Source organism: Triturus cristatus, chromosome 7 (genome assembly GCF_964204655.1).
Source record: "Triturus cristatus chromosome 7, aTriCri1.1, whole genome shotgun sequence".
NCBI lineage: Eukaryota > Metazoa > Chordata > Amphibia > Caudata > Salamandridae > Triturus > Triturus cristatus.
Window position 1 is genome coordinate 648,167,778 of NC_140590.1, and position 13,653 is coordinate 648,181,430.

The following is a 13,653-nucleotide window of genomic DNA, read 5'->3' on the forward strand; positions in this document are numbered from 1 at the left end:
CTTGTTAGCAGGTACAAATTATCACCTGTTATCCATAGAGCAAGAAAGTTGAGTTTAGTTTTGTCAGCATACATGGTGAATTCCCCTTTTTAGGTCGAAGTATACCTGTCTGGTTTGCTAAAGACATCTTGGGGACATTCAGAAAGTCGACCTAGGAATGCATTCTGCCCGTTGCTTACTGTTGGCTTTGTGCTTTGTAACTCACATTTTCAGGCATTCTACTTGCTGGCTGTATGTGCTTTAGGCTGTGCAGCTCGAGTTAAACCCTCCTGTTGGCCACACCTTTACTGTATTCTTCCACAAGCTCACTTTCTGTAAACAAGTATTTAAATCTTGTTCTCATCTTGTCACATTTGCTGTGCATTCAATGACAGAGATCAAATTTCAGCTGTGTCTTCCAGGGAGCTTGGTGTTCATTTTTCTTTCTCGGACTTCAAAGTGAGACGATTTATGTGACAATCATGCTGTTTAGATGGGGTCTGCTTGAGGACGGCTGTACAGATGTTATTTTTTTGTAGCATACAAAAATTATTTAAATGTCTCTGCTGATCAAATCAATACATTGGGTGATGACATTTTCACACATTATTGTTTCTGCGCTGTATACTTTTATCAGTAAAACTGTATGTGGGTGCAAATGTAATGGTCATTTCAATTGAAGTTGTGTTGTCTGTAGTGGAAGTACGCTACCATACCATGCATACACCACTTTGCCCCACTTCACTCTACTGTGCACTACTCCACTCCACTGCACACTTCTCTGCACCACACTACTCTACGCCTCTCTACTCTATACCGCTCCACTCCATGCCAGTGCACTCTACCTCACACTACTCTACTATGCACCATTGCACTCTTTGCCACTGCACTCTCCCCCACTCTGCGCCACCTCACTCTATACCACCTTACTCTGTAACACTTCACTGTATGCCACTGCGCTCTATGCCAGTGCACTCTACACCATTTTACTCAAAACCAAATCACTCTACGTCACTATATTTTGTGCCACTGCACTCTGCGTCACTCTATTCTACAGTGCATCACTGCACTCTATGCCACTCTATTCTACTCTGCACCACTGCACTCTATGCCACTGCACTCTACGCCACTCTACTCTGTGCCAGTGCACTCTACTCTGTGCCAGTGCACTCTATGCCACTGCGCTCCACACCAATGCACTCAACTCCACTCTACTGTACACCACTGCACTCTGCGACAGTATACTCTGCAACACTGCACACTCTGCCACTGAACTCTACGCCACTGCACTCTGAGCCACTCTAATCTACTCTGCACTACGACACTATACCACTGCACTCTACGCCACTTCACTTTACTCTAGTCTGAAACAATCTACTCTGCCACTGCACTCTGTGCCACTGTACTCTGTGCCACTCCACTCCACTTCACAGTACGCAAATGCACTCTACATCATTTTACTCAAAACTAATACACTCTACACCACTGCATTCTATGACAACCTACTCTTCAGCACTGTAGTGTATGCCAATATAATATATTCTACTCTGTCACTGCTCTCTACGCCACTCTACAACACTGCACTCTACCTCACTTTACTTCTCACCGCTATATGCTACTGCACTTCACACCAATGCACTCTATGCCATTCTACTCCACTGCACTCTAAAACACTATACTCTGTAGCACTGCATTCTCGATCACTGAACTCTATGCCACTCTACTTTGCGCCACCATCACATTACTGTATGCCACTGCACTCTACTCTGCACTACTCTATGCCACTCTACACCAAAGCACTCCAAGCTACTCTAATCTGCTGTGCACCAGTGCCCTCTTTAACACTGCACTCTACACCACTCCAGTCTAGGCCACTCCACTCTACTCTGCAACACTTCACTCTACACCAAATACTCCACACCACTACTCTATACCACTCCACTCTGCCCTGCACACTCCGCACCACTTCAATCTACTCTGAAACAATCTATTCTATGCCACTGCACTCTATGCCACTGTACTCCACCCCACAGCCACTGTAGTCACGCTATGCTACTGTAGTCTAAACCTCTGCACTTTACACCACTTCACTGAAAACCAGTGCACCCTTCGCCAACTGCTTTGGACTACTGCACTTTACGCCACTATACCCTACAACATTCTACTTTATGCCACTGAACACAACATCACTCTACACCACTGCACTCTGTCACTGCACTCTACGCCACTGCATTCTTCATCATTGATTTCTGCACCACTCTACTCTGCACCACTATACGACCCTGCACTCTGAAACACTACTCTGCATGTCACTGCACTCTATACTACTGCACTCTACTCTTTACCACTCAACTCTACGCCACTGCACTCCACTTAATAGCACTTCCCTTTACGCCACTCTGCTCCATGCCACACTACTCAACTCCACTCTACGCCATTGCACTCTACACCATTGGAATCTACTCAACACCACTTTACTCTATGCCACTGCGCTCTACACTACTGTGCACCACTGTACTTAATGCCACTTCTCTCTAGGTCACTCTACTCCACTCCATGGCACTCCTCTCCACTATACTCCACTCTTTGATGCTCTACTCCATTAAACTCGGCTCCACTGACAATTTACTACTGCCCTCTATGCCACTCACTCTACAACACTCTACTTCACTCGGTCATTCTACAACAACACTCCACTCAACGATGCTCTACGCAGCTCCCTCTATGCCACTACATGCCACTTTACTCCACTCCACACAATGCCACTCCACTCCACTCCATGACAATATAATCTGCTGCACGCCACTCTACTCTACAACACTGTACTCCACTCTACAACACTGTACTCCACTCTACACAACACCCTCTATGCCACTTCACTTGCTCTACACCACTCCACTCTATGCCACTGTACTCTACAACACTTTACTCAACTCTGACACTGTGCTCCACTCTACGCCACTCACTTGTACGCCCTTCCACTCTACGACACTCTACTTTCGCCACAACACTTTACGCTACTCCATGATACTCTACTTACACTTACTTATACTTACTCTCCATAAAACTTCACTCTTCAACACTCCAACTCACACCACTCTCCTTTACTCTACTAACTTTTAGCCATGCTGAACAGCAGCCACTCTTGTGTACAACATCGCTAAAAGATATTGGTAAAGCCAATACCTCTTGCATAGATGAGACCTGCTTGTTTGCTACACCACCACTAATGTAGGCGTGAATGTTGGTATAGGTGGTATTGGAAGGAAGGCTGGAGATGTGTATGTCCACTGTCGTTGTTGGCCTGATCCACTTATGTAACAGGTCAGTACTTTGCGCAGGGAATGGGGAGCTATGGAAGAGCCAGAGCACTTTGCAAAACACTGCTGATGAGAATGGCTCAAATGCAGTCCCACCACTGGACCCTGCCACACCCACACTCTCATTTGCCCACATGCATTGCATTTTGTATTTGCAGCTCTGCAAAATCACGCTTACTTTGAGGGAAACAATGTGACCTGGGCATGTATACAACTGTATGGCCATAAGGATGCATACCTGGGAGCAAATATGCTCGTATTTATATGGATATACTTATATATGTATTGCTCATGACACAATATTAATGTATAAATGGATTGCTTTCCATAACTTGTAATGACTTCGGCTACACTTGTATGACTAGTCACGCTGAAAAAGTTAATTTTAGTTTAAAAGCTTTGCTTTTATATCTAAACCTCTCCTTTCCTCTTCGATAGATTTCCCCGAAAACGAGCCTGGGAAAAATGAGCCCTTCGCGCGATGACCAGAGCCTTTTTCGCATGCATGAAAAAGAGGTAAGTGGAAGAGCACACCACGCCGTACTGCATTGTCCCCGCGATGGCCTCAGAAAGAGCCTCGGCCGCGCGTGCCAAGTCATTGAAGTAAACAGTTTGTAATAGGCTACCATTTCGGTTTTATGCTGTAATTATTGGCTCTTCTATAAAGGCTGCGAAGAAAGCCCAAGTAATACATCTCTGCTCCTGTCATCTGTTGAATGAATTGCTACCAAAGGAGGCACGTTCCTTTTGCGTTGCACTTGTTATATGTTGCATCCATTTTAATCGGGGAATTTCAAACTATGCATTTACTGCACAACCTTTTGTTAAACGTATGGCAAAGTTTCAGCTTCAACATGGCTCACTTAGTAAAGTTCTCACTTTTGGCATCTTCTGAGATCTACATGTTACAAGTTTAGTGTTCTACCGAGGCAGTTAAATTGGGTTATAGTATCACCTATTACTTTCAGTGCTTAGAAATGACAGGAGTGGTATGAAGCGCTAACTTAAAACCAGATTATTTTCGTAATATGTTTGAAAGTATGCCGTTCCTTCAGTTCTATTTAGCTGATCAAGCTGTGTGTATGTTTATGCTCGGTGCAAAGTTAGTGTCATTACTAGGGTGCCAACGCGTAAAACCTCATTTAGAGTTTGGCGGATGGGATACTACATTGCAAACTTGGCAGGTGTCCCGTCAGACGTATTACAAGTGCCATAGACTATAATGCAAGTTTAATGCAGATAGGCTATCCATCATGTTTTGACGGAGTATCATAACCACCAAGCTCGAAGTTAGGCTCTTAGTTTTCACATTTAAGAAAAGGGCCACATCAGTAGCATATCCAGCTGAATACTCTTTAGGTTCTAAAAAGATCAAGAGTGAATTTCAGATACTGGGTAAGAATTTAATTATGCTATTAATGACTTCCATAATGTGCTCCAACAAACAGCAATGGTGGAGTGTGTGCCAAATGTTTTGGGATTCCTGATGCTTCCTTTTTTGGAGAGTTCAACTATCGAGAGCATCTTTGATGTTGGTGGAAGAACCTGTAATGTTTTTTATAGTCTCAAAAATGACATTTGTTGCCCATCTGCAAACCAATACTGCCATGTGTGGTCCCCATCTTGTTATTGGTGACATCTACAGCCCCATCTATTCCCACTCTCCCGCCACATGAATTGTGCCCATGATGAAGTATGGACTCTATTATGCTTTCAGGGTGGTATTTGTGTAAAATGTGTGTTCCCTCCTGCTTTGTGGCAGTTTGATCACTGCCAATGTGTTTTTCCATCTGCTGCCATCATGGCTTCTTTCCATTAGTAGGTTTCATTAACGTGCTTTGAAAGGGAACCAGAGACAGACTCTTGGCAATAAAATCGATCCATCTGACCTCTGACACTCATCATGAACTACAGCTCTGGGATGATATTGGACATATAACTACCTTCTAAGCGGCAATTACATCCTTTTTGGGATTTTCAGATGTTTTTTTCCTTACTTAAGTTATGATGAATATAAATATTAATGTAGCACATGTCTCTACAATGAGGTCTCGAACAAAATAGGTTTAGCTCCCCTCTTCCTTCTTCAGGGCATGCATACAACTGATCAAGTTCTATAGCTCATAATCATCTCATTAGCAAACCCACCATTCAGTGATTCATTGAATAGTTGTTTTTTTATAACACATTTTATTAGATTTTTGTTTTACTTCAGCAAATACCTTCCATTACCCAACAAACAAATATATTAGATACATTAAATGTCTCAGTGCAGTCTGAGTTGGAAAGGCTGTTAAGGTTACAATAGTAGTCCCGTGTGTATCCAGCAGAATTACGTTCCTCATTGTGTCCGTGCTTGGCACACACTATTGTTCGGGTGTAGCCTTGAGCGGTCCAATTCTTATTGTATTTCAGCACTGCTGCGGTGTGATAAGGTTGGTGAAATGCATCAATTAAACTAGCCCGTCCCTCCCTTATTTCCCCAACTTCGTCTGGCCCATCCCACATCCACTTTTTTGTCAAAGTGCTCCGCTAACTGTACCCACTCCATCACCCAACATTTCAATACACATACGATGCGGTGTTAGAACAACATGACTCGTGTACCGTGACCAGTGGAGGCTTGAAGGGGCAAGAACAGTGTGGCTTTCACTAATCTCGTGCTACAGGAACTGGTGGCGGAGCGAGGGCCTTGAAAGCTTCCAGTATGATGTCCCAGTCCAGAGAGATTATCTTTTTGTGCAGACCACGGGCCTCCTCCCGGCAGATCGCAGCACTTTTCGCGCTGCCCCACCTAACCACCTCCCCGTGCCAGCCATAGAGTGATGGGGTGTAACCGACTTCCACCTCATTGTAATGGAGCGTTTGGCCATGAGGAGTGCTAGATCTAGAAAGCGAAGCTGTACCCTCTGTGTCATGGGGCGTCGAGATAGCCCCAGCAAGCAGACAGCAGGCGTGTCCGGGACAGGGATCCCAACCGCTGATTTGATCGTAACCACTTCCGACCAATAAGATGCGAGCGTGGGGCACCGCCAGAGCATATGAAGCAAGTCAGCAACTTATATCTGGGGCAGTGGTGTCACGTGGCCGGGAATATGCGCTGCAGCCGGTGTGGGGTGAGATATGCCCTGTGTAGGACCATATATTGAATAAACTTAAATTTGGTATTATGGGGGATTTTCTTGGGGTATTCAAAGATCATGCACCATTCTTTGTCAGTCAGTGCAGTGCTAAGGTCCGTTGACCAGCTATTGCGCAAGTCCGTCAATGGGATTCTAGTGTGTGCTGTAATGTCTTTGTAGAGCTGTTTAGTGAGAGGGCGGCCTTCTCCCATCAGGTAGTTCATATAGACCAGTTCATGCCGAGGGGGTTACTCCCTTTGCGGGACCCAGTGCTTCTTGACATATTGTAGGACTGTAGCATGTGTGAGGTATAATGCGTCTGAGACTCCGTGACATCTGGTGAAATTGCCATGGTCCATGAGTGTGCCCTCATCAAACAAAGCACCCACTGTGGTGACGCCGCCCTCAGTCCAAGCAAGAAGTCGTCATTTAGTGAGTAAACCAGTGGGGGTAGGGATGCCCAAGAGTGGTGTGGTATCAGAGTATGGGGGGCAGCTACGCATGTAATGAATGGATTTTTTCCAATATGCAAGCGCAGTACGCAGGAGTGTCGGGGCACCGATCGGTATCCTGGCTGTTGGTAAAAGTAGTGTGTGCAGCCCCCCTCGGTCTATGTCTGCGGGAGTATAATCTATTTCATGCAGGTTTCGCCCTGCCAGCCAGTATGAAAGCCATTGCAGTTGGCTCGCGTAGCAGTAGGCACGGAAGTCTGGGGCACCCAGTCCACCCTAATCCGTGTCCAGTTGCAGTTTTGCCAGACCCACTGTGCGGTGGCCATTTCCCCAAATCAAATTAGTTAGCAGCGTGTTCAGCAAGTTGAGAAGCGGGGTCGGGATCACTACCGGTAAGTTAGTAAAGAAGTATAATAAACGTGGTTGAACTACCATTTTTGAGAACGCTACTCGACCCATCACAGAGAGCGGTAGAGAGGACCAGAATGTGACCTGCGACCGGAGAGATCTGATAGCCTTACCTAGGTTACCTCTATGAGATCTGGCGCAGTCCTGTACACTTGTATGCCTAGGTATTTGAACGTGTGTGTAGCGACCTTTAAGGAGTGGGGACCAAACTGAATTGCCTCTGGGCGCTCCCCGCGATGGAAAAAAAAGGCATATGACTTACTCTTGTTTATGCTAAGGCCTGAGAGTTGTGCAAAGGAGGTGAAAATGTCTGAGATAGGTGTGAGATCCATGGACAGGTCGTTTGTATACAATATGTTATCATCTGCGTATGCAGAAATGGCGTGTGTAGTCTTTCCCAAACGTATACCTGTCTGCGTGGCTGACAGCCGCGTTTTAAGAGCTAGCGGTTCTAGGGCCAGCACAAACAACAACGGAGATAAGGGGCACCCCTGGCAGGTGCCTTTGCCAATCGGGTATTCCCGTGAGATGTGGTGCCCAGTGCGAGCCCTCGCGGTGGGGGCTGTATACAGCAGTTTAACCCTCTTCAGATAGTCTGGGGGTATCCCAAATCTACTGATTACCTGAAACATGTAGTCCCATCAAAGCGTGTCAAATACCTGCCTCAAGTCTAGAGTGATACATCCAGCATTATATCTCTCTGGGGAGGTTGCTGTCATGATGTGGTACAGTCTCCGAATGTTGAGTGAAGTGCTGCGCGCTGGTACAAACCCACATTGGCCTGGGTGGATTAACTTGTGCAAATAAGGGAGTAAGCAGCTCGAGAAGACATTGCTCAGTATCTTGTAATCAGTCGTGAGCAGGGACAGGGGTCTATAACCGGCTATGTCCGCAACCAAGCGGCCCGATTTAGGGAGCGATACCACCAACGCCTGCCTGATGGTGGAGGGTAGTGTCCCTGTGTCTATCGCAGAGTTATACAGGCGCTCTAGCTGTGGTACCAGTGAATCTGAGAATGCTGCAAAGAATTCGGCCAGCAGGCCATCAAGGCCAGGGGCCTTGTTCCGAGGGAGGCCTCTTATGGCCTCCTTGATTTCTGCTCTGGTGATGGGGCCAGAGAGGTCATCCTGTGCCGCTTTGTTTAGTTGGGGGAATGTTACATCCGTTAGGAAAGCCTCAAAGGCCTCCACCGCTAATGGGGGGGGGGTGATTGGTATAGTGACTGATAATACTCGCAAAAGGCGTCATTTATACCATGCTGCGTGCCTACTGTGTCCCCATCCATATTAGTTATCTTGTATATTGGGAGATGCAGGGGGTCATCTTGAAGTATGCGCGCAAGGAGCGGGCCGGCCTTGTCAGCGTGTTTTACTATGTTTAGGCAGTATAGTCAATGTTTCTTAGCGTTTCTAGTAGTTCTGCATGCTTTATTCGGGCGTCCTGCAAGAGCGCTCCCTTAGTGGGGTCGCTCGCTGCTTTCTGCTCAAGTTTATTCAGGGAATTTTCGACTTCTCTGAGGTTATTGTGTGTTTCCTGTCGCACCCCTGCTGTAGTGCTGATGGCTATCCCCCTGACCACCGTCTTAAATGCATCCCACTCCACCTGCGGTGTTGAGGCAGTGCCTGTGTTTTCTGAAAAGTAATGATTGATGCCTGTGGACAGGGCCTCCCGGAAGACAGAGTCCTCAAGCATTTGAGGCCATAGCTTCCAAGTGGGGACGGGAGTGGGGATTCTGCCCCAAGCGAAGGTGATCTCCAATGGGTTGTGGTCTGAGAGCGTCTTACCCAAATATGTAGCATGCGTGCGTGACCGGAGTGGTGATGAGATTTGAGCAAAAGATCCTATCTATGCGAGTGTGAAGTTGATGTGGGTGCGAGAAGAAAGAATATTCTCTGCTGGTAGGGTACTTCAAGCGCCAGACATCCCCCAGTCCCCATCCCTCCGTCCATCTGCATAGTGCCTCGGCCTTCCGTATCGAGCCGGGTCTGCCAAGTGGGGCGTGTGATCTGTAAATGGTGAGATCCATCACTGCGTTGTAATCTCTGCCCAGTATCCATGGGCACGCAGCCCAGGACCCCAGGACCGGGTTAATTAAGGCTCAGGAGGAATTTATACTGCTGGAAGTTAGGAGTATATATGAAGCCCAGAATTATTTGTGTGCCATCTAGTGTACCACTCAACAGAATGCATCTACCCAGAGGGTCTGCTCGCTGTTCCAGTACCTTGAAAGGGACCCCACTTCTAACCCATATTGATGCACCTCTGACAAAGGCGGAATATGACGTGGAGAATACCTGACCCCTCCATTTCTTACGGAGTTTAGCCACCTCAGCTGTAGTCAGGTGGGACTTCTGTATGCATACTATATGTGACTAGCAGACATCATACCCCATCATTGACCAAGAAGAGACACTATCCCCAAAAACCATCAGCGGATTGAGGTGTGATAGTGCTGAATAATGTTAAACTAGTCTCTGAGTCAGAGTGGACGAGGCATCCTCTGATGAGTCTGAGAGTATTGGATGAGTGTCTTTTCAGAACCTGTTGGCTGCCTCCAATGCCTCCGTCTGGTCCCATAGTGCCTGTTCCGGCGTGGGAGCCCCAGTCTTAGTGGTGTGGTCTAGCTTGAGGCGTTTCGATTTGCGGATCCGTCTTGGCTTCGGGGATGTGGCGGCAGTCTGCGAGGAGGGACCAGACCCCCCAGGGGGAAACATAATTTCAAGCCATTCTTCCACCTCTTCTGGTGTGTCAAAGAACTGTGACTTTTGGTCATGGAGAACTTTTAAATTGGCTAGGTACAGCAGTGCATATTTAATGTTCAGTGCCCTTAGTTTCTTCTTTGCGTCTTGATAGAGAGAGAGCTTGCTTTGTACTAGGGCTGTGTAATCCGGGTAGAGGGACACCCGCTGATTCTCGTATTGTATTTGGGACAGTTCCCTCGCCTTCTGCAGCAAAGTGTCTCAATCTCTAAAGTTCAGGATTTTGACAATCAGGGGACGGGGTTGGGCCCCTGCGAGTGGTCTGCCAGTCGGAATTCTATGCACCCTTTCTACACAGAAAAGTCTGAGAGGCCCTCCGGGGCTACGTGATCTCTGAACCAACGTTCCATGAATCTGGTTGCATCCGATCCCTCACAGCGTTCCGGTAGACCTATGACTCAGATGTTGTTGCGTTGGGCCCTCCCCTCCGCGTCGTCCCCCCTCTCCTGCAGGCCAGTGACTTGTTTTTGGAGCTGCATGAGCTGCGTTCCGTGGTCCTTGTGCTGTGGCATCAGTTCCATCAATGCAAGTTTTTTGTCTTTAACCACAGTGGCAAGTTTGTCGTGGTCGGCCTTGAGGAGGGTGAGACCCTCCGTTAGGGTGCCAAGTTATTGTTTAATGGCCTTCCTCGAGTCTCGCACCTCCCTCAGTATAAGGTCTGGTTTGTCTGGTGGGGCCTCCAAGTTAGTGGGCGGAATACTGTTTGTCAATTGTGAAGTGGACCTCCCCCCCGTCCTCGGTCATCTGGGTATCTGCAGTGCTAGCGTCTGACACCTTGCCCCTGGGGCGCACCATTGCAGTGATATTAAAGGCTACCAGCCGTGGGTCCTAGAGGGATCTAAAATCTTCGGCCGCAGGGGACGGCAGTGATGTATACGGTCCTCGGCGGGGTCCCTCCCGCACCGTCAGGGTCGTGTTTTGAGCTGGCAGGGGCCCAGTCGTCAAGTGGCGGTGGGCGAACTGGGAGTGTTCTGCATGCCTCCCGCTACAGGCCCTCACCAATCCCACGCCGAGCAGTTATTTCTTCGTCCAGCCGATTCCGCGTCCCTAGTGCCTCGCGGGGGGGAAGAGCATGGTGGTGGGCAACAGAACCAGCTCGCAGGCCCCCCAAGAGAGGCAGTGCAACACTACGATGGCACTCCAAAGGCGCTGTCCAACATTGGGGTCTCCAGCAGTGTTTTCGTTCTCTCAGGGGCAGGGAGGGCAGTTGTGTGAGTTCAGCCAGAGTGCCTACGACGTGCTCAGGGACCGCCCAAGAGGAGGCACAACGATGGGCACAAGCAGGTCCGCCGCCGTTTTAGTGTTAATGCAGCAATGCCGGGTCAGCACCCGTTATGCGGCGTCACTCTTCCATCACAGTGTTCAGGCTCGTATAACAGCCTCCGCACAGCCGCACGGCCCTCCAGGACACACAGCCTCTGTGGCGACAGCACAATGAAGTACCAATACTGTGGACCTCACCTCCTCCATGTCCAGCCGTAGCACACCCCCACAGTGTCTCGTTGCCAGCTCAGCCCTGAAGTCATCAATAGCAGGCCGGTTGTTCAGTGCAGTTACACCGGGGGCACCGCACAGGACGGGTAGTAGCGCTCAGATGCCGCTCACGTCAAGCGCCGCCGCCGAGCGCGGCACCCACCACTCGGGTCCACAGAAGGTAGGCCGCAGACGATGTCTCAGTAAGCGCCCCAGTGGCACAGTGATCGCCCCCGGGACAACCTCCGGTCGCCCCTCGCAGAGCTCAAAGCGCGATCCACGCCGTCAGTGGACTCGGCCCCCCTGGGCGGCATCAGCTGTCTCGTTAGGTGTGCCAGTCGCTGCCGGCCCCACTTATGGCGCCGCCTCGTCTCCAGTATGGCAGAGCCTCGGTTACTCGGCAGGCTCAGACGCGTGGCAGCTCCCCCCGTATTGGCGACAGCTTCTCCGCAGGCCGATAGGCAGAGCTCACCCGGTGTGTAGGGCGATCCTCCTGCGGGTCCCCCTCAGCACTAGGTCAGCGAGTAGGCAGACAGGCCGGGCGGCAGTGGCGTCAGCAGCAGCCGCGCACGGGTCCAGCTGCCAATTTTGTACACTCCCTCTCGGTGCCCCCGTATAGTCGCAGGGGGTTGGGTGATGGTCGGCCGTGCTATGGTGTTCAGCCCCCAGTCTCAGCGCTCCCGATGGCTCCGGCACCCTTCACGCTCCTCCCTCAGGGCAGGTCGCTGCTCATGCGGCCTACACACAGTGCCCAGGCCTCATCTCCGATCGGGTGGCTAAGTCGGGTCCCGGCACCATGTAGGGCAGTGAGTGCCCCTCAGTCATGCAGCAGAGTACTCAGTAGGGGATTCAGTGGCCAATGTGGTCCGATTCGGCAGGGTTATGGCAGGATTTCACAGGTCTGGGCCCGGAGCTCGCTCACTGTGCGTCCGCCATGCTCGGCAGTTGGCCACGCCCCCCATGATTCATTGAATAGTTATGTAGAATAAATATCACGTGCATCAAACCGTAGCCTTTCTCTCTTATTTCTATAAACACTGGCTTGCATAGCAGCAGGACGTTTGCCACAACATGATCAGACCACCAGTCGGTATCTCACAGATGACACTCCACTCTTCACACATAGGACTTATTCCAACTCCGACTTTCCAACCAGTCAGACTGGTCCACATGTAATCGGTCCGAAAAGTTTAAGTGCTGAGAGTCAACGCTGAATGCTGTGGAACAGTGTACAAATGCTACATAACATATCTGATAGAGACTACTAGCCGCAGATTCCTTCACGTAAAATTATCCCCAGGCGCAAGACTGGATCCAGAAAACTTTTTGCCCAGCATCCCTGCGCGCCGGGGGGACGGCATCACGCGACTCCGCCCAGGCATCGCCGCGCATGTGACGTCAGCGAGGCCGCATAAGTCCCACCACGGCGCGCCTACGTCAGCTTTTTCCTATTCCGCGTGCAACGCGGATCCGGTTTGTGCTCTGGGCCTGTTTAGGCCTGTGCCTTCTGCTATTGCTACGTGTGTGCGAATGCCTTCGGGCGTTAAAAACTTGTTCGTCATGTGGCCACCTCATGTCGGTGATGGATCCTCACCCCATCTGTATGTGGTGTTTGGGGGAGCACCACGACTCCACTGATTGTGAGGGGTGCCAGCAGATGAAGCCGAAGTCCCGGCGTGAGCGTCGGATGAAACTTCTGTCGGCTCGTGTGTCCAGGTCGGCGTTGTCATCTCACCAGGCCCCTGAGGAGGGTTCTTGGACCCGCGGCTTCCCTCGCCGACTTCGATCTTCTCCCAGATCGCAAGTGCACCGCTCACCTCTTGGTAAGTGACGCAGTTTGTCCCCGAGGGTCGGGTTCCGGCCTGTCGGGGTCGTGGGCTCTCCGCGGGTGTTGTGGCCCGCGTGTCGTCCCCTTAGCCGCCGTTTCCCGGCGTAGGGGTGACCAGAGCCCAGATGGAGACATAGGCGGTGACTTTGCAGGCCTCGCTGGCTTCTCCTCCTCCTCCTCCTTCCCCTCCTGGGATGTCGGCAGAGCCCTTGCAGTGTGCTGGGCCCTCCGCGGCAGTGGCTCCGAGGCTCAGAGGATGTGGTGCTGTTGAGGTGCGGCCCTTCGGGGCTCCCACCTTCAGGCCACGGCGCC

General features: G+C 50.0%; 1 protein-coding gene across 4 annotated transcripts in view; it reads left to right on the plus strand.

Annotated features, from left to right (window-relative positions):
* The window catches only part of CEP112 (centrosomal protein 112), a 2,536,355-nt gene that overhangs the window by 520,688 nt on the left and 2,002,014 nt on the right, over positions 1-13,653 (plus strand). For all 4 annotated transcript variants that reach the window (XM_085617276.1, XM_085617275.1, XM_085617278.1 and 1 more), the window contains one exon: positions 3,738-3,815. In XM_085617276.1, coding sequence (XP_085473402.1) covers positions 3,738-3,815 — 78 coding nt within the window. The remainder of the gene's footprint in view (positions 1-3,737; positions 3,816-13,653) is intronic.